At 50.1% G+C, this 26,329-nt stretch overlaps 2 protein-coding genes across 5 annotated transcripts in view; one reads left to right on the top strand and one right to left on the bottom strand.

Moving 5' to 3' along the window:
- Positions 1 to 6,718, top strand: part of LOC142042088 (alpha-2-macroglobulin-like) — a 41,948-nt gene extending 35,230 nt beyond the window's left edge. For all 3 annotated transcript variants that reach the window (XM_075051599.1, XM_075051600.1, XM_075051601.1), the window contains 7 exons: positions 352 to 570; positions 870 to 997; positions 1,365 to 1,455; positions 2,048 to 2,122; positions 2,540 to 2,642; positions 3,285 to 3,326; positions 5,574 to 6,718. In XM_075051599.1, the coding sequence (XP_074907700.1) occupies positions 352 to 570; positions 870 to 997; positions 1,365 to 1,455; positions 2,048 to 2,122; positions 2,540 to 2,642; positions 3,285 to 3,326; positions 5,574 to 5,599 (684 nt within the window). In that variant the 3' untranslated portion in view covers positions 5,600 to 6,718. The remainder of the gene's footprint in view (positions 1 to 351; positions 571 to 869; positions 998 to 1,364; positions 1,456 to 2,047; positions 2,123 to 2,539; positions 2,643 to 3,284; positions 3,327 to 5,573) is intronic.
- A 1,957-nt stretch (positions 6,719 to 8,675) lies between these two features.
- A2M (alpha-2-macroglobulin) overlaps positions 8,676 to 26,329 on the bottom strand; it is a 31,393-nt gene continuing 13,739 nt past the window's right edge. For both annotated transcript variants that reach the window (XM_075051596.1, XM_075051597.1), the window contains 22 exons: positions 25,085 to 25,234; positions 24,262 to 24,432; positions 23,495 to 23,636; positions 21,630 to 21,738; positions 21,060 to 21,288; positions 20,669 to 20,795; positions 19,898 to 20,019; positions 18,501 to 18,552; positions 17,896 to 17,979; positions 17,326 to 17,502; positions 16,733 to 16,817; positions 15,415 to 15,571; positions 14,997 to 15,071; positions 14,548 to 14,713; positions 13,313 to 13,536; positions 12,523 to 12,741; positions 12,096 to 12,223; positions 11,638 to 11,728; positions 10,842 to 10,910; positions 10,328 to 10,430; positions 9,609 to 9,650; positions 8,676 to 8,845 (listed from right to left, as the gene is read on the bottom strand). In XM_075051596.1, the coding sequence (XP_074907697.1) occupies positions 8,820 to 8,845; positions 9,609 to 9,650; positions 10,328 to 10,430; positions 10,842 to 10,910; positions 11,638 to 11,728; positions 12,096 to 12,223; positions 12,523 to 12,741; positions 13,313 to 13,536; positions 14,548 to 14,713; positions 14,997 to 15,071; positions 15,415 to 15,571; positions 16,733 to 16,817; positions 17,326 to 17,502; positions 17,896 to 17,979; positions 18,501 to 18,552; positions 19,898 to 20,019; positions 20,669 to 20,795; positions 21,060 to 21,288; positions 21,630 to 21,738; positions 23,495 to 23,636; positions 24,262 to 24,432; positions 25,085 to 25,234 (2,748 nt within the window). In that variant the 3' untranslated portion in view covers positions 8,676 to 8,819. The remainder of the gene's footprint in view (positions 8,846 to 9,608; positions 9,651 to 10,327; positions 10,431 to 10,841; positions 10,911 to 11,637; positions 11,729 to 12,095; positions 12,224 to 12,522; positions 12,742 to 13,312; positions 13,537 to 14,547; positions 14,714 to 14,996; positions 15,072 to 15,414; positions 15,572 to 16,732; positions 16,818 to 17,325; positions 17,503 to 17,895; positions 17,980 to 18,500; positions 18,553 to 19,897; positions 20,020 to 20,668; positions 20,796 to 21,059; positions 21,289 to 21,629; positions 21,739 to 23,494; positions 23,637 to 24,261; positions 24,433 to 25,084; positions 25,235 to 26,329) is intronic.

Below are 26,329 nucleotides of genomic sequence, written 5' to 3'. Positions count from 1 at the left end.
TGGGGCAGAATGGTAGGGACACAAGGGATGTGTGTGTCTGTGCCATTGGAGAGGGCTCCCACTGTTTTTGTGTGTATGAAGTTGCTGCCTCACCCAGTGGCGAGCGAGCAAAGGCTGCGCGGAGCTCCACGCCAGGGAGCTCAGGCAACACGCAACTGCTGGGCAGAGGACACGGGGAGGGAACGGAAACACGCAAAAGCTGCTCTTTCCCTCTGTCCTTTCTACTTATAACTGGAGAAAGTGAAGAACGGAGGGGAGGGTGCGTGCCGACAGCAAAGGGCAGGCTGTGGGCGGACAGGCTGTGGAAAGGCTAACCGCATCCCCCTGGGTGCCGGGACCCATCTCTTCCAGGACACAGTGGTGGCTCTCCAAGCCCTGTCCCTGTACGGAGCTGTCACCTACGCCAAGAGCGGAGCAGCTTCCAAAGTGACCCTGCGGTCAGGAGGGGACTTCCAGCAAGACTTCCAAGTGGATCCCACAAACCGCCTGCTGCTCCAGCGCGTGCCCCTGCCCCAGGTGCCAGGGGAGTACAGCACGGAGGTGTCTGGCGAAGGATGCGTCTACCTGCAGGTGAGGGTGCTGGGGGCAGGTGGCATCCTGCGAGGGGAGCCCCTTGCCAGGCAGGAGCCAGGGAGAGGGCAGAAGGGACAGGAGAGAGGGGAGAAGTGGGAGGGAAGGCTCTGGGAGAGGGAAGAGGAGAAGAAGAGCAGAGGTGTGTGGAGGAGAAAGAGGGGGAGGGTAGGATCCGCAACGTGGAGGAGCTGTGAGAACAGGAGAAGTGGGGAGGCTGGGTGGGGAGAGGATCGTCGCTCTCCTGCGCCCAGCATGCACGCACACGTGCTCACACAGAGCTGCTGGCTCTCCTCTAGACAAGCCTGAGGTACAACGTGCAGCCCACACAGGAGGATGCACCCTTCCAGCTTCATGTGTACACAATCCCAGAGACGTGTGCAGACTCCAAGGCTCACAAGGTCTTTGACATAGGCGTAAATGTCAGGTGAGTCTGTGTTTGGGGCTGAGCCTTCCTGAGAAGCCATGGGAGCTGGACGAGGTCTGGTTGTCCAGGGCGAGCCAGTCTGGAAGCCCTGCAGGAGCAGCACATCCCCTGGAGAAGCGGGCAGGAGGCAGCTGGGCTGGGAGGAGAGACTGTGGAGGAAGGCCATGTCCTGCAGTGGTGGAGCTGTGTGGGTAGCCCAGGGCTGGGCTTGTGAGAGGCTGCACAGTTGACTTGGAGACCCCGGCAAGCAGTAGAAGGAGGTGCTGGACTGTCAGGACGTGGTGGTGTGCCAAGTGTTATGGAAAAGGTGGAAGTGCCCCCAGCTTCGACTTGAGGTGCACTGAGTCTTTGTTGCTTGATTCCTTAGTTACACTGGGGAGCGCAATGGCTCCAACATGGTGATTGTTGATGTGAAGATGCTGTCGGGATTCATCCCCATGAAGTCCTCCGTGAGGAAGGTAGGATGCTGTGTGAAGCAGTTCTTTAAGTAGATCTGTCCTTAATCAGGGGCATCAATTTTCTTATTTAAAGGAGCATCGAATTCATCTCCTGGTATCTTCTCCACTGGTGGACCTGTCTGTCTTTTCCTCCAGGTCTTCCACCCCTCACCTGTGAAGGAGGGGTGAAGGAGGGAGGCCAGCAGCAGCACTCCCTTCCCACCCCTCAAGCACTTGTGGTAGCTTGCAGCAGCTCAAATATACATGCAGCTTGGCCCTGAGACAGAGAGGTATAAGGAGACCATCGGGTCTAATTCCAGGGACTCAGGAGGCTTGGGAGATGTACGATGGTAGTGACAACGCCAGTCCCTCATTCCATTTTTGTGTGTAGGAGGAGTGAGAGCATGAGGTGGTGGGAACTGGAGGAAGACTTACTGTGCAGGGCTTCACACAAGAGTGTTTGCCGAGTCCCCTGGGAAGTACTCCTCCTGGGCTTTACTTCTCAGCATCCACCTGCTGAGGTTCTAGGGCGGGAGGAAGCTTAGATGAGTTGAAGGAGATTTGAGTAACTTCCCTTCAGATCAGCAACCTCTTCCATGTCTCCTCTTTCCAGCTCTCAAACGCCTGGTTTCACCAGATCCAACGGACAGAAGTTAACACAAACCACGTTCTGCTGTACATAGAGCAGGTGAGGACTGACCCGGGGCTGCCGCGGGGCACACAGGGAGTTCTGCAGCGCGCTGGCAATAGCACGCACAGAGATGGAGAGCAACGCTAAGCATCTCTGGGCTCGTAAACACGGAACGCAAACCTGTCCGCCACTGACCTTGTCTCTGTCTCATAGGAGACACCTCCGCCCCAGCCCTCGGCAGGCTCTCCCCCTGCCCCGCGCAGGGATGGGCCCTGACCTCCCCACCAGCCAGAGCCTCCCCCCGTGTGGGGAAAGGCCCCAGGGTTTCCCCCTTTTCCCTCAGCCAGGCCTGCGGCCCCCGCACACTCCAGCCATGGGTGCCAGGGGAGAGCGAGGGAACCCCGGGGACGGCCGTGGGGGGGGCACGGGCCGGCGTGGACCCGACCCTCAGCCTCTGCCTCTTCCCTTCCCCAGCTGAGCAGCGAGACCCTCAGCTTCTCCTTCACGGTGGAGCGGGACATCCCCGTGCAGGGCCTGAAGCCGGCCCAGGTGAAGGTCTACGACTACTACGAGACGGGTGAGTGCGGGGCTGGGGGTGCCCCGGGGAGCCCGGGGGGGGGCCCGACGCTGCCCCGGGCCTCGGCCCTTTCCCACCGCCTGCCCCCCTGCCTCCTGCTCCTGTATATTATATATCTTTATATACGTATTTATACATACTTAAATGAATATACATATATAAAGTGCATCTAGGTATAAATAAAAAATAAAGACATGTTTTTATGCTCCTTTATAGATTTTTTTTTTCCCCGCTCTCTCCATATATATATGTATAAATATATATATATGTAGTGCCCTGGTCAGAGGTCCATCTGATGCTGTATCATCTCAGGGTCCCGGGCTCGGAGGGCTGGGCGGACGGCCTCCTCGGCCCGCTCCCTCAGGGGAAGGCGGCTGCCGGTGTGAGGGGCGGCCATGCGGGGACCCCCGCGCAGCCACCGCCGCCCAGACCTGCCCCCTCCGCGGCCGGACTGGTCTCTCCTTTGCACAGGGCCACATGGGATGTGTCTGTAGCCTTCAGGCATGTTCTAACTTGTTTGTGTCCCCCACCCTTCTGACACCCTCTGCCCTCTTGACCTTCCTCCCTCTGGCACCCGTCCCTCTGCCAGGGCTGCCGAGGGGCTCTGACAGCCCGCTTTCTCCCTTCCCTTCTCTTTTCCAGATGAGTTTGCCACACAGGAGTACAGCGCTCCCTGCTCCACAGGTAGTGTACCGAGAGCCCTTCCCTTCACACTTTTTACATCTTCTTCCTTGTATTTTGTTCTTCCAGCCAGCACTTGTCTCTTTCTGCTCAATGGGCAATTTGGATGAGATTGGCCCAACTCACAGGCCCAGATTTTGTATACAAAACTGAGGGCATGGGAGGTACAATGTTGTTGTCTCATTCAAAATACACCACCCCTGAATTCTCAGAGTGGTTTCCATAGTCAGGTTCTCCTGGCTTGAATGAAGGTTATGTCCCTGTTGTTCTGTGACTGCCCCTTGGGCTTTTTCTTTGAGTTCCAGTTTCTTGTATCATTCTTGTTGTCTCAGATTTGAGGTGTCCTTTGGTCCTTTGTGAGAGCTCCAGCTAGCATAGCTGCGGGATCATGCTGACGGGATTTGGCTCTTTCAAACCACCTGTCACACTCCTCCCCTAAAGCACTCTGGAGCAATAGAGCAAATCGAGACCACCAAAAGATAACTCATAAAGCAGCATGTCATGGTCTGACCTACCATGATTTTGTGCTGTGCTCCAGAACCTCCTGCCCAACCCTGGCATACCTTTTCACTAAAGCTGTAATGTGGTGCTGCTCTTAGCTCCTCGCTTCCTACTCTGAGCATGAAGCCACACCTGCAGTAGGGAGTCCTCATTACAGAGGAATCCCTCCCAGCCCTTGCTTTGAAGAGGTAAGTGTTTGGCTCCTATAGGAACTTGGCCTTGCCTCTCTTGTATGGTGACAGAAAACTGCCCCAGTGGTAGACCCCTACCCGTACACACAGCTACATCATTCGTCTGGGGGGGGATCATAGTTCTCCAATATGGCACCCTAGCAAGCTTAGCAACTCTACCTAGCTAAGCCCGCAGTGGTGCTGGCACATTGTCGCATGCCATTAAGCAATGTTATTCTCCTCGGATCCCGAGAGCTGGCAAGTTTGCCTTTGGTAGCTACTATGTGGAGCTGCTTCCTGCTCAGCTACCCTGCTGCCCAAGCAGGTCTGAGACAGGTATTCGTCATGACCCTAGGCAGCCAGCCCTCAGTCTTGGTTTGGAGTCTGAGCTGGCAGGACAGAGAAGCTATGATCTTTGGGGGATTCTCTGCAGTGCAAGGCCACATGTGTTTCACTTAGGAGCACAGGAAATGTAGGAGCTTCTGTGGAAGGCCCTGAACAGGGATACTTCTCCTGTCCTGTATGAAGTCTTCCAATACCAAGACTGGCAGATCTGGCTTCCCATCAGTTGCCCAGTTTCACGTGTTTGGAATATGGAGGCTTCTGGAAAGCACTATGACCCTGGGAAGTGGTTTTTCACAGGTCCTGACTGTGGCATTTGAGAGCAGAGAAAAAGTGATTTGGACCTGAGGGTGGCAAAAGCTTTGTCTCTTGCTGGCAGTAAATGGTGAAACTTACCTCCTTTAGTGTTCTTATCTGGTGTCTTGGAAAAAAGCCTGAACTCCCACACTTTTGCTCCGTACTGCTTGCTAACCTGGGTTGTGTCCGTAGGTACAGCTGTGTTCAGCTGATTCTGGGCCTACAGCCTCCCTTCATGGAAAAAAGGATCATAAGCCCTAAGACAGACACTGAGTGGACAGTAAAGCATTTCCAAAGGGTATATTGGTGTGGCCTGGTTATCCAGTCTGAGACTAGTAGGGAGGCTCTAGATTTTAAGCTACTCTTCCCCATGTCCGTTAAAAGGCAGAGATTTTACCTTCTTTGGAAAGGATTATTGGAAGTCACTAGTTAAGAGGTCCATCCACTGGTCTAGGTGTCCAAAGATGGTCTGCACTAAGAGGCAGATCTCAGTTGCAAAGCAGAAAGGCAGAAAGCTTCCTTCCCTGCCCTGTCTAGTACTGGTGCAGCAGATTCCTTCCACTCTCTGCAGAGAAATAAATACACATTAAGAGCATCTCTCATTGCTGCAGTGGACATCCTTGCTGCCTGTTTGCACTGTGCTCCTGTGTCCATCCCAGTTGTGACAAATCCCGCTCTGCTTATCTCTCTCCTAGTGGGTCAGAAGGAGTCTCAGCCCTCTCTCAAACTCACATAGCTTTGAAGGTGACATGAGTTTTGAGTGCTATAGATGACCCTCAACCCTGGTCAAACAAACAGCAACTCACTCTCCTATACCATGCTTCACACACAACCTGGCTTCCCAAACCCACATCTTGCTCTCTCTGTCTCTTGGCCTGAGAGAGGGAACTGGCATATTGCTCTAACTCCTGTACCCTCCCATCTTCTTCCATCCTTGCAGAGGAAGCAGACCAGGGCAATGCATGAAGAATACTCCCAGTTGCTGGAACCCGCCTGCCTCACTACCACCACCACCATCTATGGAGTGACAGATGAAGAGTGCCTGCAAGGAATGGGAAATGAATTTTACAAATAAATTAACTGTACTCACCAATGATTTTTGAACAGTTTATTCCCAATTCTGTTTTTTCCTGCTCAGCCTCCAGTCACAGCTTTAATCTCCCTGGCTTCTTAGGTTGAAGAGCATCCCATCCAGCCATGCCTGTGTGCAGGGCAATAAGACTGACAAGGGGACAGAATGATTTAAATTGGGGTCAGCCTTTCTGTTGTAGCCCTCTCAGTGTTATGTACTCTGAACTTGTCATCTGAGATCCTGTCTAATCAACAGAGAAGGACAGGTACTTCTTGTGAACTATTTCTCTCCCCCGGCTTAGAAACCATAAGCTTGATTGAACTGGTCTCTGCAGGTACCTATCCGTGTCTCCCACCAGTAGGCAGCCTGGATGATCAGCTAATGTTACAAGTTCAACCTCTCTGATGCGCCCCACAGACACCCCTTCCAGGACTGTTTCTTTTGTAGAAGAGTGGGAGGAGATATACAGTTTGCCCTCTTCTAAGATTAGAGTGTGCATGGGAGGGCAGGAGGGATGTGTGCATGCATTATGCCTTCAGCTGCTAACTTAGAATGGCCTGTTCTCCAGTTGGAGCTTGGGCCTTCTTGTGGAAACTTCCATATCTTGAGCCTGCTGCTTCTTGGAAATTCCCAAGGAGAAGCTAATGCATTTGCCAGTAACCTACATACCTAAGCCTAGTTTCAATGGCACATTTACTTAAATCATAGAGTTGCTTTGGTGAAACTGTCCATAGTCCTCTTAGACATCACCAGGAATGCTCCCCTCTTCTTGGTTTTGTCCCATTAATTTCTGGTTTTAACTTCTGAATGGCAGAAAGATCTTATGTGACAGTTTATTCTCATGAAATGCTTATTGTTAGGTATCATGGCTTACTGTGTATCCAAAGTATGCACAGCTAGTTGTTCCATACGATTTTTTTTAGTGTGCCTATCCAAACAGTGTTATTGAGAACAAATAAAATTCTTCATCTATTTTGCTAGATATTAATATTATGTCACTTCGTCTCCTGTGGTATTTGGCATTTACTCACTCAAGACCTTTTTGACACCTCATATTCAGAGAATTCTATGGAATGAACTGGCTTCAGTGAAAGCTGAGCAAAATTTCTAACCAAGCATGAATACTAATTGCATTTTGTTTTGATTTAGAAATAGTAAAAACATCTAATTTCCTACCATGAGGCAATTACTTTTCCACACAGTTTTTGGTTGCTGAATTAAACTGTTTTCATTTTAGACCATTGTGATTTTCCTTTGAAGCATGCCATGCATGCTTCATGGGGATAGAAATTCAATGTTCAGACATCCCTGTACTTCCTTAAGGTAGCCTTGCTGAAGTTTCCTACACGGTATGCCATGGAGGACCTGCAAGTATGTGACTTTGATGATTCACAGCCTAGTCAAGCTGAGAGACATTAAACTGCTTTACAGATACAGGCTAGCCAGGGAGCCCCAAATGACAAGTGATATGGCTGCCCATGGGCAATAGTTAGGTGTTGTCTAATTTAAAACCAGGCAAAACATTGTGTTAACTTTTTTCCATGGTAGAAAGCCATTATCCAAATTTTGTGAATGGAACATACTCCAGTGATTTTACAGACTTTTAAATTAAATTATCGTGATGATCACTTTGTTTCATTTGAGGCAGAAAAGATCCAACTCCATAACCATGTAGAGTACTCACCAGAAAGTGAATGAAAATGAAGGAGCTGTTGCCATCCATCTACAGCCTGCTGTAAAGGAGGGTCTGTGTTTGGAGACCTGTGTCTGTATGCACAAGTTTTCAGACCTGGCACTTTTGAACCTGCTTGCCCCTAACAGTTTTAGCTTGGACTGTGTCTCTCTGGTACAGTCAGTCTCTCATGACCCCATAGCAGGGGCACAGCTATAAAAGGGGCCAGAGCAAACTGCTTTCCTTACGCAGTGAGGAATTCTAGCTCATGAAAGGGAAAGAGGGTCTTGAGAGACTCACGTGGACAACAACAACGTAAAAAGCTTCAGCGTCGCTGAAACATGTCCAAGTTCTTTGCTGTATTGCTGACTTACATTTTTGACAACCTGGGTCTGTGCACGTGAAAGAAGCTGCGTGAGGGACTCTTATAGGTGTGTTTGCTTAAACTTACATTGGCAGGGTCAAAGGCGCCTCTGCACACAGAACCATGTAAATAAAATACACAGGGTGCCATATGACCTACTGAACTAAGGCTGATTGCCTCTGCATCCCTGGGAGAGATCCAGACTAGAGAGAATGTGATAATTTGGAAAATTGACATGCAAAAAGTTTGGAAATTCATAAGCCTAGTTGGGAGGAAGAAAAAAACCCCTGTACTAAAATTACTCAAAAAAACCCAAAAGAGATCTACAGGCCTCCACTGAGGGGAAGAGGATAAAGCTCTCATGAAAAACACAAGGGGTTTGGCTCATAAGGTGGTTCTTGGTTGAAATTCTGACTGATGACACTGTTAAGTTCCCAGTCCCTCTCTGATTTCACTTCAACTGTTCAGAAACATGCAGATAATGTCTTCACTGCTAGAATGGGAGAGTCCACAGGTCTTCCCTTCACTTGTATCTGGCCTGCTGTGAAAGATCAGACTGGATGGGTTCACACTGTCTTTCCACCTCATAGCAGTGATTTCACAGTGGGATCAAAGGCGATATGTGATCAGAGGTTTATGTCCAAGGATTATATTGCAGAAAACCCTGGCTTTTAGAGGCAGGGAGTCAAGCTCCCAGTGTATAATGGCAACAGGTAGGATTTCCTCTCCTCCTGGAGAACTGGCAAGTATGGAGACAAACCTCCCCACTGCCAAGAGCTGTCTGCCTTCTAGTATCCTGAGGAGTTGCCAAACACCACCTTGCTGTGGATGACTTTGGATTTAAATCTCAGGCCATTACACAATCTGAGCTATGGAAGGGAGGAGAGACAAGACAAAGTAACAAAAAAATAAGGCCAGAGGCATCTGATGAGAATCAAGACTTAATTTATTTATAGTTTTACTTCCTTTTTGGTGTTGAGGTGTCCTCGTCTAACATTTCAATAGCCCCCCTCAACAAGATCTTCTAGGGGCAGAGACATGTGAGTTGATCCAGCAAGGCTCACACAAGATGTGCTCTTCAGGCATTTATCTGTTCATCCTTGGCTGGAGGTGGGAAAAGGACAGAGTGAGGGAATTATCCTGGTGAAGCAGTGTCCAGAGCCCTGGACATCTTCTCTGTGTTCTGGTGGCTATGTGAGTTCAAGCCCCGTTAAAATCTGGGAAACTGATACACCTAAAAATGCCCAGTTACAGACAGGTAACAGAATGGGAATGGCTGGGCAGGGGAGGCAGATTTATCCAGGAGATAATATGAGCTATCCTAGTACACATTCCCTCTCAGCACCTAGATTCCCACAGGAAGGCAAAAAATAAGGCAGAGCAGAGTTTGAAAGATCCCCACCAAAGACATGGGAATAACGTCAAAATTTCACCAAGATGTTTGGGATGCAATTCCTCGGTACCCTTCTGCGTCTGCAGCATGGCAAACGTGGCCCTGAACAGGGCAGACACACAAAAGGCTGAGCGTGGCGTTCAGTCCCAAGAGAGATTTCAATCTTATTTGTACAACGTGACACACAGGCAGGAATAGACAAGCGCCTCTGTGCGAAGGAAGGCAGTAACAGTGGGATTGCTATTCTCAGTGAGCCACAATGAAAGCTGCATCCGATCTTACACAGGACATCGGGTGGCAGCATTGCTTTTCGCCTCTGTACTAAGGCTTGCCTAGTGACTGCAACAGGCACAGTGAAGATAAACGCCGAGAGTATACACAGGCGGAGGAAACCCACGGTCTGCAAAGACTCTAATTAGAGACAACCTGCGGTAGTCCATGCTGGAAAACGTCAGTCGTTCCTGCGCAGCCTACCTGTGGAGCAGGGAGCGCTGTACTCCTGCGTGGCAAACTCATCTGGAAAGGAGAAGGGGAGGGAGACGGCGGGCTGTCAGAGCCTGGCAGAGGGACGGGTGCCAGAAAGACGCTCCTCCAGGCCCCACAGCCGGCCTCTGCCTCCATCCCCAGCCTCCCCGCCGAGCTCCCAGTCGGGGTGGGAGGGAGTCCAGAGGCCGCGGCAGCGAGGCAGAGCCACCCCCCCGCACCCCGCCGCGCCCAAGGGCTGCCCGGGCACCTTCCCCCAGCTCGCCGGGGTGGGCTGGGGACAACGCCGCCGCTGCCACCCCGGCCCAGCCGCCGGGACAGCGGAGGCACCGGGGGCCCAGGCTCTGCCTGCGAGCGCGGCTGCGCTCCGGGGCCGGCCCCGAAGGCGGGACCGCCGGCGCCCGCGGCTGGGCTCGGCTCCTCTGTCCGGGGCGCCGGGACCGGGCTCGGAGGGCTGGGCGGACGGCCTCCTCGGCCCGCTCCCTCAGGGGAGGGCGGCTGCCGCTGTGAGGGGCGGCCGTGAGGAGACCCCCGCGCAGCCACCGCCGCCCAGACCTGCCCACCCCACACACACACACACACCCCCGCGGTGTTCTCGGGGCCCTGCCCGGGCAGGAGGCAGGGGGGCAGGCGGCGGGAAAGGGCCGAGGCCCGGGGCAGCGTCGGGCCCCCCCCCGGGCTCCCCGGGGCACCCCCAGCCCCGCACTCACCCGTCTCGTAGTAGTCGTAGACCTTCACCTGGGCCGGCTTCAGGCCCTGCACGGGGATGTCCCGCTCCACCGTGAAGGAGAAGCTGAGGGTCTCGCTGCTCAGCTGGGGAAGGGAAGAGGCAGAGGCTGAGGGTCGGGTCCACGCCGGCCCGTGCCCCCCCCACGGCCGTCCCCGGGGTTCCCTCGCTCTCCCCTGGCACCCATGGCTGGAGTGTGCGGGGGCCGCAGGCCTGGCTGAGGGAAAAGGGGGAAACCCTGGGGCCTTTCCCCACACGGGGGGAGGCTCTGGCTGGTGGGGAGGTCAGGGCCCATCCCTGCGCGGGGCAGGGGGAGAGCCTGCCGAGGGCTGGGGAGCAAAGTACCAGTAAGTCTGAAAGGTCGGCAGAAGTCAGGACGAGATTCAGTCCTATTCTTGTCAGAGCCATAGTTTTGAGTCCCCGATCTTTTGCCCTATGGGGCCAAATGTCCCAATGCCTGTGTTTCTGACCAGTCTTTGCCCCGGATGGATACTTACCTTTTCCAGATACACTAGGACGTGGTTGGTACTCAACTCTGTGCGCTCAATAACGCGGCGGCCTTCCAGCTGTAGAAAGAAGACCAAGATGTTACTGCGTTGAGGGTGGTCTCCCTGTGCCCCTTGCACAGCCCTATGGATGGGATGTACCGTGGATGAAACACTGGGGTACTCCGGGAACTAAGTCAGCAGCACGGAACTGCCTCCTTGGTGTGCCACTAGGTATCATGGTCCCCAGGCCTTCCCTTCACAGCCTGGCTGATGAACTACAGACTGGCTCCAGCAGAGACCGAGCCCTGGTTCCAGCACAGTGATGGAACCATTCGATGAGAATACATTCCTTCTGGCTTGCTAGTTCTGCAGTATCTTATGATTGCCTTTATTTTTCAGACTGTGCACCTGCTCGGCATCTCAAACAGTGACCCAAGACCTGAACAGTTAGAATGCTAGAAGGTGTTGTCAGACCAGCAGAGGGAAAAAGGAAACAGCACTACTTTTGAATGTCCTACAAACAGAAGATGCTTTTAGGGAGCTATTGGGACACAGTGATAATAAAGGTGCCAATCACCAGTCCAAAGAAAAAAATCACTTAGTCTATTTTTCCTAAATTCATCACATTGTCTCCCCTTGTGCTGGCCTTCAGCCAGGTATGAAAAGAGGACGCTGTAGATAGCAAATGTGCAGATGACAATGGCAAGAGCAAGCTGATGCAAAACCTGAAGCCCTCTAGTTTGCTACAGACACTTGGAAGGTGTCTTGCAGATAGATGTTGCTTGTTTGACAAACAGGCTCCTACCTTCCTCACGGAGGACTTCACGGGGATGAATCCCGACAGCATCTTCACATCAACAATCACCATGTTGGAGCCATTGCGCTCCCCAGTGTAACTAAGGAATCAAGCAACAAAGACTCAGTGCACCTCAAGTCGAAGCTGGGGGCACTTCCACCTTTTCCATAACACTTGGCACACCACCACATCCTGACAGTCCAGCACCTCCTTCTCCTGCTTGCTGGGGTCTCCAAGTCAACTGTGCAGCCTCTCACAAGCCCAGCCCTGGGCTACCCACACAGCTCCACCACTGCAGGACATGGCCTTCCTCCACAGTCTCTCCTCCCAGCCCAGCTGCCTCCTGCCCGCTTCTCCAGGGGATGTGCTGCTCCTGCAGGGCTTCCAGACTGGCTCGCCCTGGACAACCAGACCTCATCCAGCTCCCATGGCTTCTCAGGAAGGCTCAGCCCCAAACACAGACTCACCTGACATTTACGCCTATGTCAAAGACCTTGTGAGCCTTGGAGTCCGCACACGTCTCTGGGATTGTGTACACATGAAGCTGAAAGGGTGCATCCTCCTGTGTGGGCTGCACGTTGTACCTCAGGCTTGTCTAAAGAAGAGCCAGCAGCTCTGTGTGAGCACGTGTGCGTGCATGCTGGGCGCAGGAGAGCGACGATCCTCTCCCCACCCAGCCTCCCCACTTCTCCTGTTCTCACAGCTCCTCCATGTTGCGGATCCTTCCCTCCCCCTCTTTCTCCTCCACACACCTCTGCTCTTCTTCTCCTCTTCCCTCTCCCAGAGCCTTCCCTCCCACTTCTCCCCTCTCTCCTGTCCCTTCTGCCCTCTCCCTGGCTCCTGCCTGGCAAGGGGCTCCCCTCGCAGGATGCCACCTGCCCCCAGCACCCTCACCTGCAGGTAGACGCATCCTTCGCCAGACACCTCCGTGCTGTACTCCCCTGGCACCTGGGGCAGGGGCACGCGCTGGAGCAGCAGGCGGTTTGTGGGATCCACTTGGAAGTCTTGCTGGAAGTCCCCTCCTGACCGCAGGGTCACTTTGGAAGCTGCTCCGCTCTTGGCGTAGGTGACAGCTCCGTACAGGGACAGGGCTTGGAGAGCCACCACTGTGTCCTGGAAGAGATGGGTCCCGGCACCCAGGGGGATGCGGTTAGCCTTTCCACAGCCTGTCCGCCCACAGCCTGCCCTTTGCTGTCGGCACGCACCCTCCCCTCCGTTCTTCACTTTCTCCAGTTATAAGTAGAAAGGACAGAGGGAAAGAGCAGCCTTTGCGTGTTTCCGTTCCCTCCCCGTGTCCTCTGCCCAGCAGTTGTGTGTTGCCTGAGCTCCCTGGCGTGGAGCTCCGCGCAGCCTTCGCTCGCTCGCCACTGGGTGAGGCAGCAACTTCATACACACAAAAACAGTGGGAGCCCTCTCCAATGGCACAGACACACACATCCCTTGTGTCCCTACCATTCTGCCCCACTGTGTCAAGAAAACCAGGTCTTTAATCAAAGTATCGGTCATTCCCAGAAGCACTACCTACCATACCAGCCTCTAGCCTCTTGGGAACTTGGCAACCGTGGTAGATACTGCAGGGCTACAGTCCCTGCCCTGGCAGAACTTACTGTGCTCCCACCTGGGTCTCTGACACTTCCCATCCTCTGACATTGATGTGTGAAGTCACAGGAGGGAAGCGGCTCACCTGGGTGGAGGAGAAGCCTCCATTGGGATTCTGCTGACCACTGATCCACTTTGCAATCAGAGACGCGAATGACAGCTCCTCCTGGGAAGGTGCCGGCTGCGTGGTGAGGTGAGCAAGGAGCACGTAGGCTGTCATCTCCACTTCAGCAGAGGGAGCTCGGTAGCGATAGTACGGGAGATCAACCTCTGGCTCTTTCCCAGGTCGCTGCCAATGAACAGACCCATCTTCACAGGAGGCGGGGAGCGTGGAGACAAGACAAGAAGCAATTATTAGTAGTCATTGCAAGGGAGTTCTTGATCTGCTGCCGGTCCAGCTGGGAGGACAGAGCCTCCAGGATGCATCCGTCACGCAGGATGAAGAGGCAAGGGTTAGGTTTACACTTGCTGCAGGTTTACATCTAGCCTGAGACTGCTGAGGCTCAGTCCTCAGCCCTGGCTACCACTTTGTCCTAGACTCCAGATTCACACAGACATTTATGGGCTTGGGCAGCTCGAGGACCCAGGGACCTAAGAAGGATGACACTCCTCCCCTTGTGGAGTAGAGATGCCGGGGGCGGGCAGTGACAAGCTCTGGGGCAAAATGACCCAAAGAATGTGACCAGGCTTGACAGTCACCTGCAGGCGGAGAAGGCAAAAGGTGCTGGGGGTACTTCCTTCACAACCCTGCTCCCCAACGCTTGGGCAAACCCCCTGTCTGGCCTGACCCTGCCAGAATGCTTCCGAGTCGTTATGTGATTTCCTGGAAGACTCGGAGCTTATGCTGGGGCCTCTGAAATGACCTGTATGTTCGCTTTCTCTCTCAGCACATCCAGCTTTTCTCTGATTTATCATGCCCTGTGCTGTGCAAGGTCAACTTTGTTCTATGTTGAGCATGTGCACTGGAAGGAAGGAGTAGCCGTAAACATTGCTAAGCCTTTGCTAAGCAGTGCCTGGTGTGGCAAGAGGAGCGGACTGAGGAGAGACTCCAGCAGAGCTACCCTTTAGTTCAGCACCGATGGGGATGGTGCCTGGTGCTTCCAGATGAACTCCCTTGGAGCAGAGAAGTAGGACCGGGCACTGTGAGGGAGTTCTCAAAAATGCAACCCCTTTGCACTAGTTTTTCCTCTCCCTGCACCTTTCCCCACCCACAGAAGCCAGTTCCTGCGGCCATTGCCCCACCAACAAAAACCATTTTATCAAGGGAAGATGCAAGGCCAGTGGGTTGGAAGAAAGAGATGTCCCAGCAGGAGCACTCACCCTTTTTCACGGCTTCCTTTTCAAGTGAGCTAAGCAATGCCTTCCGTTTCTCCTCTTTCCCTGCCAGGGCGAAGGCGTACGCCATCAGTGCCTTGGTGTACACGTGGTTTTCTTTCTCATCTGCTGCTGTTTCCAGGCAGAACAGAGCGTTACGTACCACCGAGTGCTGGGGAGGGATAAATAGTGATTAAAAGGCTGGGAGAAATGAGTTTTTTGCTTTACTAATAGCACATAATTCCACTGAACTTTGAGGAGGGGTCTGCCAGAATGAGGTGTAGAAACAAGTAGTGTACATGTTGCAGAAATGCCAAAATTGACAGCACATAATTCTGGTATCACAGGGCTCAACAACCAAGTCCTTTTTCCAGTCTGGAGCAAATTCTGGGCAGTACTGTGTCATCACAGACGGACACAACATAACTGACTCAAGTTAGGGCGCAGCCACATACAGTTACAGGCAGAGGAATCTCCAGCAACGCAATAGTGATGTAGGCTGTCAGCGAGACCTCGTTGTCCACTCCACCCTGCAGGGAAACACAAAGGTAGATGCTGACCCCACCTAGCTTCTCATCTTCAGTCTTTTCTCCCACTCTAGTGGATACACTTTATTCTGCCTTGTAGACCCTTAGCTTGCCTCCTCCCCCTTGCAGCTAATGTGGAGGTATCAATACCACTTATCAAGTGCAGGTTAGCCTTCATTCTCCTTCCTACTGTGGCGATCACAGAGAATGGCGCCCAGCTCCAAAGTGCTTGCCATTGACATGGGAATTTCCCATCTGCCTGTATGCTCAGGAAGCTCAACTGGACCCATCTGACTTATGGTCAACTTCTAGCCCCACAAAAAAACCAACCAGGCAGACATGTTACCTTCATAGCATTGTTCAGGAGTGTCCCAGAACTGCGGAAACAGCCGTTCTCCTTCTGTTTGTACGACAGCCAGACCAAAGCATCCTGGATGTGCCTCTCATCTATGAAGATGTGAGGCCGGGCCTGGGCAAAGGACTTGAGGACAAAGGCTGTGAGCCTGAAAGGGAGAAAGAGCAGTGAAAGGGCCTGAGCAGGCCTGTTGTCCATCAGGTGAGTGGGCCCATGTGCACATCATCTGTCTGGAGAAAGGCAAGCAGGTTTGGAGAACTGTGGGCCAATTAGTCAGACCACATGTATATTATATCTTCACATCAAAACAATCTGTCAAAAAACTGCCTTCCACCTTGATTTCTTGTCCCTCTCTTGGCTCATAAAACCCTGTGATCCCTTTGTGTTGAGGCTACAGTTTGAAGGACAGTGATAGTTGATCTGTATCTAAAAAAAATCTGTTCGGAAAAAGTAGGGAATTGCATGCCAATTAGCTCAAAATCTGCATAACAGTAATACTCAAAATGACAGGGAAGAATAATTAAATCCTTGCTAGCTCATGGTCTGCTGGGAGGACTCTTGCACTAGAAAGCCATGTCTCATGGATTTCCCAGAAGTCCCCAGTGCTTTAAAGTAAAGAAAAACATGTTAAAAGAGTTTTTATTAGAGTTGTTACAAGCAGTTATGGAGAAGAAGCAGGCATGCAGCGAGAAGCCAACATGCTGGCAAGAACCAAATACTGTTTCAGAAATTAAAAGCAAGCTGAAGGTGATGAAATTATCCATTCTTACCCTTACCTAAAGTTGAAAATGCATGGCAACGGTATGCTGGAGCAACTCAAAACTTTGCAGTAAGTCACACTGGCAATACACCTGCTCCTCCAGGCTGTCTTTGCTTAGTAACACACAAACACTCTTGAAAAGAAAACCATACAGCACTGCTCTTGGATTATCATCCTTTCCACTTATATGGAAACACATTTCCCATCAGCCTTCTCAGCAGATGCTAGTCTAGAAGAGCTGCCACTGCAACTCTTCAGCCTTCCTCAGTCAGGATATGAAATCCCTGCTCCCTTCTTTCCCAATTTATCTCCATCTCCTTCTTGTCTGTCATGGTCCTCAGAGCTGCTGGTGGGAGGACATGTTTCAGCTACGTAACTGGCTGATGCAGCCTATTTCATCAAGTAGGAGGCAGCAGAGGGACCACACTAGCTCTGGAAAGCCTGCTGGTCTACAACAGCATTTCCTATTTAGTTATGCAGCATTTATTATAAATGTGAAGGTGAGAAAGAGGAGCACATGGGGAGGCATAGGTGACATTGAAATCTCACCAGGTGTTCCCCAGTTGGCCATAACGTGGTCCAAAGGTACTGTAAGAGCCATCTGGGTGCTTGTAGTTCAGCTGCCTCTGATAACCTGCAATGGAGAGTTAAAGCAAGATTCAAATGCCAGAGAAAGTCTACTGAGGCATGGGGGAAGAGAAAAACACCTGTATTAGCAAAGGCAAAGGAAAGAGGAGTAGGTCAGTCCTTTCCTGGCCAATGAGAAATACTGGTACATCCCCACCTCCATGCACTGCTTATACTGCATGAGGAGAAGCAACACCTGCCTTTCTTCAGAAGGAAGGCAGGACATATTAATGACAATGGACAAGTCACTGTAGCAGGTCACCTGACAGCTCTGCACTTCATTGCAACCCAACTAGGGAGCAGGGAAAAGTGGGTGCAATGATCACGTACTCTAATGCTTAAGCAACAGAAAATAATAAAGGAAAAAGCAGCAAAGGGCCTTCTCAAGCATACAGCAGAGACCATCTGTGCATGAGAGAAGCTCTCTTTCCACACCTGGCCAACATTTGACAGAACCACCCCAGGCAGGATGTGGAAAAAGCCAAAGCAGAAGTAAAAGCCGTGTCCCAGCTCACCGCTCACTAAGTATCCGATGGCCTTGGATTTGACCTCCTCGCTCAGCTGCTCTGTCTTGTTCAGATAGTCCAGGACGTAGATGTTGGGTGCAAACAGGACCATGTTCTGCTCTCCACAGCCGAATGGCATCTGCAGGAGCTGGTGCAGGTTCTGCATGGCAGTGCCCATGATGTCACCTGGGGAGCAGGAGATACCAGAGGGATATTAACAATACTCAGGGCTGCCTATCAGAATCAGAGGGAGCTACTGAATAAAAGAAGCAGGAGATGACAGAGAAGAACAAAAGAAAATCTGGATTGATAAAGATCCTGGACTGAAACACAGAACAGCAGAGAAAAGGAAAAGAGAGAAATGAGAGAAAGTTTAGGGCACTAGCAGACAACTCTGAACAAAAGGACATGCAGAAAGGAGAAAAGGAAGAGCACAACTGGAAGGGAAAGTGCTCGAGACAGAAGGGATCAAAGACAGGAATGAGGTGTGCTGAAAACCAGGAGAAAAGATGTGAGGTAGGAGGCCAACACAGAGGGGCAGAAACAGCACATGGTTCTTCTGTCAGGCTGCTCACTCACCCAGCACTGAGAAATATGCTCTTCCTGAGTCTTGTACCACATTTGAGGGTAGCAACAGGGAAAACTTCTGTTCCGCAGGCACTCCTGAGAGAGAAACAAGACCCAAACAGCTTCAGTGCAGTCCCAAGAAATGCTAATGGAAGGGGAGGGGGCCTCAGTGAAACGACAGTAACACTTCCTATTAGAAATACCCGGACTTCAGTCACTTTGTTTTTCCCTCACTATAAGGCCATCTCTGCATGAAACCACCCCCAGCCACTGTTAGACACTTTAGATTGTGTCTCTACAGCTTTTTCCTGGGCCCGATAGAAAACAGGAGACAGCATTGTAACTCCAGTGTCAGCACACAAGAGAAGAGGGATGCAAATAGTCATGCTAAATCTGTCCGAGCTCATACCCTGATGCTTGGGCAGGATGGTCCATTCTCTAGGTCTTTCTTCTGTCTTATATCTCAAGCTCCCAACTCATGGGGCATGTTCTGATTACCTAAAAATATCAGCCCACCTGGACTATGATAGAGGCAGCACTATCTTCCTCCTCCAGGCACGTCCCACCCATCAAACCACACAGGAACAAAGGGAGAGGGTGGAGAGAGTAGGTTTTACCTTTTACACAGAGCACAGAGTTCTGGGCTGTTTCCTTCTCAACTCCTTCAGGCTTGGGTGGGATGGAGGAACACAAGAGAGGTGAGAAGTTAGTGAGACAGAAAATACAGACAGAGGAATCCTTAACAAGGACACAGGGGTATGTGAAAAGTGAGTGAACTGAAGAAGGAGAGGCAGTTACAAAAAAAACCTGAAATACAGAGCTCTGAAATAATAATTTAAGCAAGTACAGGAAATATGATCCTAAGTGACAGGTGTTGTACCTGGAGGAAGGACTGGAAAAGGAGAGGAGAACACTGCACGACTATCACATGGATGACCTGCAACTATTGTACGCAGCGAGAGACACTTAACATCCTTGCAACAAAAGGACTGCAGCATTACAGCAAGAGCTTTTGTTAGCAAAAGCTCACAGTAGCTCTAGAGGGCTGTCCTGAAGAGATGTCTGCAGTGCTATTTATGATAATGCTGCAGATGCTTTAGGGGAAAAAAATTGTCTGTTAATAATAGAAAGGGAAGATGGTGTACACTGTAATAGCTGATGACATTACTGATACCATACAACATTGTAGGCAAACATTAGGGGGTTTTATGATACAGAGAAAAGCTAAGAGCATAGAATCTACCTGCCAGATTACCACATCCAGTATAATAAACTAGCATTTTCCTATAAAGGGTATGCAGTACTGCCACACAGTATTTCCTTCTGTACCACATCGCATCAGTGACTCTTCTTGCCACAGAAAATGGATAAGCTGTAAAATTTTAACATGTTTTCATGGACTTTTATAATATCTGGAGTTTTGAGGGGACTTCTCTACAGGCATCAAATTCCTGTAGGTGCTTGTGAATCTCCCACCTTCATCCCAGTGCCAGACTATGGTAGCAAACCAGAACTGCATAACACTCAGCTTAAGAGTCAGTTTGCTTGGCCACTCAACTAGCAGAGAGGCAGCATGTGCTGACTGGCAAACTTACTAGGGGTGTCTCAAATGGAGGAGAGAGGCTGTAAAGAGGGTGTATTGAAATAGGAGGTGACAGGTAGGAGATAGAGAAGGATGGATTGGAGTAGGAGTCCTGCTACAGTAAGGGACAGGGAAAGATTAGAGTACTGGGAGACACATTGCACAGCATTATTCAGCTGCAGTCTTTATGCAGCCCTGCCAAAGTATAAAGATGATGTAAGGCCATCATATTGCCATGCTGTGTAGTGATCTCATAGAATCATAGGATCACAGACCAGCCCAGGTATAGAAGGGACCTCGAAACATCATCTGATCCAACCTTTCATGGGAAAGGGATCCTAGATGAGATTATCTAGCATGCTGTCAATTGCATCACAGCATATACTCTAGCCTGTGGGAAAGTTCAGTCCTCCTTTCCCACAGCCCACATACCTCCACCAGCAGCTGTCTGATGACCGTGTCTTTCCGCCCTTTCTCAGGGGTCTCCACGATGGCGTTCCCGCAGGGCTGCTGGTTCTGCAGGGCCTCGGTGCTCACCGAGAACTCCACCTGCCCTGGAGGAAACAGGGGTCAGCCAGCCCTGCCGGGCAGAGCCAGGCAATGGGAGTCACTGCCACTTCCAGGAGTTTCAATTTGCAGGCTCATGGATGGGGATGTTCTATCACTCCTGGGCCCTGCTTCTTTCCCAGAACAACATAGCTATCTGTATCAGTAGCCATCGTGGAGCAGATGAGCTGCACTGCCATTGAAAGGTGACTCTATTTTGGTGACTCTTTTCCAGAACCTAGAACACCACAGTGGCAGGACTCACCAGCCCCACTGCTGTTCAGCACACTGCTACCCAGCATGTACACCAGAGCTGTGACCACAGCACATAACAACAACAGTGAAAACAAAATATGATGATCCCATGGGACAATCATCTAAGCTCTGGGAGGAATGGAGCTGACAGAACCAGCAATGTCTGTGGCTTCAGAAGGTGTTGTCCAAGGGCTGTAAGGCTTGATGGTACTGCATGTGGTGCCAGACACAGCCTCGCACACTTGAGCCCACCAGCCTTTGCCTCCTAAATAACACCAGATGAGACAGACACTCAGCTGCAGTGCTTCCGAGGAAATTGTGTTGCTCTAACACCACATACTGAGCAGGGACAACATCACAGAAAAATCCTCCCTGCAGTTTTCAGCACCCTGAGGCCTTTACCTAGAGATTTGGGAGTCACCAGCCAAGCCACCGTTTTCCTCCCATTCTCGCAGAGACAGTAAGATTCTTCCTCCTTTTCCACCAGAGTAGCCAGGAAATGAGTAGACTGAGCGAGAGTCACACTGACCTGCCAATTGTAGAGAGAAGCAGAATCAGGGAAGGGTGCTCGTGAGAGACAGGGAGCTAGGAAGCCATAGCAATATCTATTTCTTCAGTAGCAAAGGAGCAGGGAGCTGTGGGTTCTGCGTTTGGAGTATATAGGAGGAGTAACATAAGAATTTCAGGGATGAAGGGTCTAGGGATACTCAGAGATAAGATAAGAAGGCTAGGTGAAGGCTAGAGGTGTAGAAGAAGTTACACAGGTACAGAGAAGGATTTGAACCTTCCTTACCCTGATGCAGGCGGTCAGGTAGTTGAAAACGGTGGCTTTCAGCGTGAAGGACTCACCACGCACTACAGAGTAGGGCATGGTGAGCTCTACAAAGAAGGGCTGGAAGGCTCTGAGGGACACTGTCGGGGACAGGCCAAAGCCCGTGTCTGCCGAAGTGCAGAATGCATTGGCTTTCCACTCGGTGATGGTGTCAGGGATGGTCACGTCTAGATCAGCATTTCCCTCAGAGCTGGCGAGGGATGGAGAACAAGGACAGAGGGATGATTTTTATGGCATTTTGGTGACTATCTGTACCCCTTTTGGCCTACTGAACGTGCCCCTGTGCTTGATGGGTCACAGTATGTTTGTTACTGTAGGGCCACTCTACATCTTCTTGCAGACCCACAACCACTCCTTGGACAAACCTAACCACAGCTGAAGGTAATTCCATCTCAAAGGATTGCCAAGTGATCTCTGCAAACAATGAAGGGCTTTTGGGCACTGAAAAGGCCTGGCAAACATGGGTATTCACATTTTCACTTTATAAAACCAGTTTTATTAAAAAGGAAGGAACTAGCCCAAGGTCCTCACCTTATAGATACTAAACTCCAAATCCAAGTTTCTGGGAAATACTTTCGGACTGTCTCCGTCACCTCTTCAGGAGTGCGTAACGTGGCATAAAGTCTATCTGACTGAATGCCTGAATGTGATGACATGAAAAAGAAATCAACTACTGATAATTCCAAACAAGCAAGATCTACATCAGCATCATGCTTCGGTCTGAGAAAGCAGCAATCTCTGCGGCAATCAGAAGCTGTGCTGGCAGCAGATGCTTGGTGTGCCTGTAGTGAGCACTGGTACCAACAGCAGTGAAGTTTCAGGGTCAGGGTTTATTAGCAAGAAGAGCTAGCCTTCCATTATTTCTCACTGGTCTCCAGTAAACCTCAAAGTTTGTGGGGCAGCACTTCACAAGGTTAAAACAAGGATGTTAGAGCAAAGAGCTATTTATGACCTTCTGTGCCAGCAGCCTTTTCCCTTTCAGGTACAGTCTTAACATGACATCCCTCTCCATCCTATCAAGCCAGCTAGCAATGGAACATCCCTCTGGTGCAGTGTGTTTGTAGGGTCATTGTGACTGAGAAAACCACCTCCCTGCCAAATCTATGGCCTCCTCAAGAACTAGGCTGAAGATGCTCAAACTAAAATCAAGCAGCTGGAATTTGGGAGGGGCAAAAAAAGACTTTTTGACTAAAACAAAATTTTCACATGCAAAAATTATTCCCAAGAAAATATTCTGAGTTTGGGATGAAATTTGGTAAAAAATAAGCCTTTGTTTTACTTCGGTTTTGAACAACTGGAAAACAAAGATGGGGTGGGTGGGACTTGCTTTGCCTGGCTTTTACAAACAGAAAGAGAAATACACCCAAACAGATAAAAAAGAAAAGCTCTTAACTAAATTATAGGTTTGGTCATCTTTACTTTGGCTAAATTAATTTCTACATTTGAATAACAATTTTGAAGCTAGCAAGTATCCATACTATCTGTGCAATGGGCACCTCCAGAGTCTGAGAAGGTCTCAGAGCACAAGTGAAAGATGCTATCAGAGCTGTATCACATAGCTCCTAGCAAGAGTGACAGATGGCTTGCTTGTATTTTTCTATCACGGTATTTCAGTCTTCTTACTGCTGTCTATTTCAGTTTAAAATAATTAAAAAGCATATATCTTGCATCTTAGCAACTTGTGTCAGAAGTTGAAATTGTCTTAAAACTGGACATGTACAACAGCACAGGTTGTTGTGCCAAGGGAAAACTCTCTGAATCAGTTATCCAGCTAAAATAACTTAGATTTTCTAGGATATTTCCCTTAATATGATACTCTGGAGGATGATATGGCCAATTCTGCTGCCCAAACAGCTACAGTGTAAGAGTTGAGATACCCTTAGAAATAGGGTGGGTCCATTTCAGACTGGACTTCTACCACACCCATCTTACCATTCTAAGCCCCCAAAGTCTACCAGCTTGTCACTGAAAATTTTGTCATCCACTTCATCTGGTTTTGACCATACATAAAACTGGATGAGTCAATGAGGACAGATTGAAAATGGTATTGGAGACAACTTAAGTGATACCTGGGAAAAGAAGTCTACTGTAAAAGCCTAGTGAGCAGAGAATTCAGCAGCAGAATAATATCCTCTGCTCTGCCAGAGTCTTTGAAAACTACCTGGTTCTGCTGACTTCTAATGTAGGGTTATCAAAGCTTGTCTGTAGACCTTCACAACGCAGCAAAAGAGATAAGCCCCACACTGATGCAGAAGCTGAAATCTGCAAACCCACCAATTCAGTACTACTTCCAAGAGTTCAATTCACAACCCCAGCTCTTTTTTACGTATTCACCCCAAAATACAGACAGGATCTCTGTTCAGAACAGAGGTGATAACAAAACCCAGTTCCTTTACCGCTTGTCCTCATTGCCTGTATAGGTGCTCCAGACATGACTGAAGATGATGCAACGCCGAGTCCTGCAGGCATGTAATTGTCAGTGCTGCAATACCAAGGTTTCCTCACCTTGGTATTTGTGAAAACCTTTAAACCCATTTCCTATGGGAGAGAAACCCAACGTTGGTTTTTGATACTGACTCCTGTTGAGGTTTACACAGCAGACCTGACATTGGTATTTTACTGCCTCAAAAGGAGAAGCTGTTACTGTCTGTGGATTGGACCTTGAGACGATCCCCCCAGCCTTGGGTCTGGGTGCCTGGGTGGCTCAGAAAGACCAAAGGATAGATCCCCTCTGTTTCTAGGGCACTGGTTCCAGTCCAGTTCCAGCCTAGGGGTCAGGATGAGCCAGGGAGTAGATACAGAATTTTCTTTCTGGAAGGAAATGTCTGTAGCTACAATGCAGCTCAAGGATGTATTGATTTATTTGGGGTAACTGTAATGGCATGGGATTATTTACCTCCCATTAGAACCTCATTTCAAGTCAACCTCAAAGCTTTTCCTGTAAGAAGAAAACTTTGATCCCTTTTCCACCAAGTGGGGAGCAAAGCTGGCAAGACAGGTGAAGTTTATGACTCTCACTGAACTCGCCTCTGGATAAAAATTAGTGGTCAGATCATTCAGATTCACAAACCCTTCCCTTGTTACATTGCATCGTGCCACAGAAGGCTTAAGCATTCTCAGTCCTTCTCCCACTCCACTCCCTAACCATGCAAGAGAGCTATACCTTTAGAATGCTGTAAGTGTCCTCTTCATTCATCATCACTACTGGAGAATAGGTGATCCCATTCAGAACTATCTTCTTCAAGGGGATGCAATTCTCCAGGGGCTCCTCCAAGAGCATGTCTGGACCATGGTGATAGTCATGCAATTCCTTCACTGGCAGCAAGCTATAAACCTAGGCAGAAAAAGCCAGGGTATTTGGCATTTTCAGTGTCCACTGTCACAAAACACAACTGAGGGAGTTGGATGCAAGCACCAAAACAGTCCCATCACCTGCACATACATCCACATTGCCATGGTCCTCCCTGTGGTGGGAGCAATGGGAATTTGGGAGTCAAAAAAGAGGTCCAAATTTGGAGATACTGCCTCTTTTGTTATGGACAGCATGTTACTCTGGTTATTATGGCTCACATATATAAAAAATGACACTGGCCACCCCATATGCAGTACTTTGTACCTACTCAGGGATTGTCGTTTGCTGCTTGGCGTGAGGGGAATAAACTCTGACACTTCCAGACGCTACTCCAAGAAAATTAATCCATGGCTGGAGACAATTACTGAAAAATGATCATCAAACAACAGTGTTTGGCGCTGGCCAAGAGAAGCAGTCCCCTTAAAAGAGCTTCCTGAGTGCCATCCCTACAATCGCACAAACCCCCTAAGAAACAGCTGCTGCCCAGTTCTCCTCTTTTTGCCCACTGGACGAAGACGAGAAACAGCACAGGGCAGCCTTCCTGTGCCAGCACTGACAAGAGGGGCTGTTCACTGTTCCCCCTCCAGCACTGGGCTGCACTTGCTCTGACTTGCTGCACAGACTCAGCACTTACAGAGCTGGGTGACAGGTCAGCTTCTGGCTTCATGAGGAGAACGCTCTTGTCCACAGCCCGGACGGCGCAGAGGGAGTTCGGGGAGGCTCTGAACAGCAAGTGAGCATCAGAGGCAGGCAGGCCTTCAGAAGGAGAGAAGCTCAAGTCCACCTGTAGCCACAGGAAAAGCTGCGTCACAGATGCCCTACCCTTGCCGGACTTTTCCCTCCAGTTGAGTGCATCGGTTCCAACCTTACAAAGCCGGCACAGGCATGCACGCAGACACACACACTGCCTCTGTGCTACTGCAGAGCTGGATTTCCTTCCTGCAGCACCAGAGGAATCAGCACTAACAGTTCTTGGCAACTTCAAGCATTGCAATTACTCATAAAAATTTTAAGGCAGTTTGATGTTTTATGGCCACTGTGAATATGATGAGATAATCCCACATAGCAGCTAGATCTGTTCAGGCAGCTGGGCATGGTCTTGAGCCAGGCCCGGTCTCTGTACTGCACCCAGATACTGTATGTGGAGAGAAAACAGGCTTGCAAAGACCTTGCTTAGCAGATTCTTTGGTAACATGAGAAGCAGTGATGCCCTGGAGCAATATTGCAATATCTACTGGCTGGTAATGATTCTGAAGAACTGGCCTGCCACATTCATGTGCCTTCCCCAAAACCTAACTCACAACTCTAACAAGCCCCTACCAACCTCTGTCCTGGAAGTCCTTGCTAGCAGAAGTTGTTACCATCACCATCTCACACGATTTTTGTAATAAGATGGCTGACCTGCATAAATCTTCCCTCTCCTCAGAAGTACAAACTCTTCCCTCATACGCAATGATCAAAGCACCCTCGGAGTAAACAAGTTGCCTGACAAAGCAGCATCAGCTGCCAGTCTCCCTCATGTCCCACCCAGACCCCAGCATACCTTCTGCTGGCACCCCCCACCTCTCCCAGGGTGTATTTATTAATCTTGAGAGTGCAAAAAAAAATGTTCTTCAGGAAATGGCACAACAAGGGCTGTAGCAAGCTTGCTTCTAGTAAAACTGTCTAGCATAGAGATAGCCAAAAGTCTGTCCTATCTGGTCTGACAACAGCTTTAACTTCAAGATGCTTTCAGAGAGGAAAGCAGTATCTGAGCACATAAACCACTTGGCACTTGGCTTGCACCCAGACCTTACTGTAGTGCACAGTATGACCTTTAATATATGAACAAAATTCAGGTGACCAAGCTCCTACAGTGACACCAGTCTCAAGAATTCAT

The sequence above is a fragment of the Buteo buteo genome, chromosome 19, assembly GCF_964188355.1.
Source record: "Buteo buteo chromosome 19, bButBut1.hap1.1, whole genome shotgun sequence".
Classification (NCBI taxonomy): Eukaryota; Metazoa; Chordata; class Aves; order Accipitriformes; family Accipitridae; genus Buteo; species Buteo buteo.
Note: the sequence above shows the minus strand (reverse complement) of the source record. Positions and strands in the feature narration are given on the sequence as shown.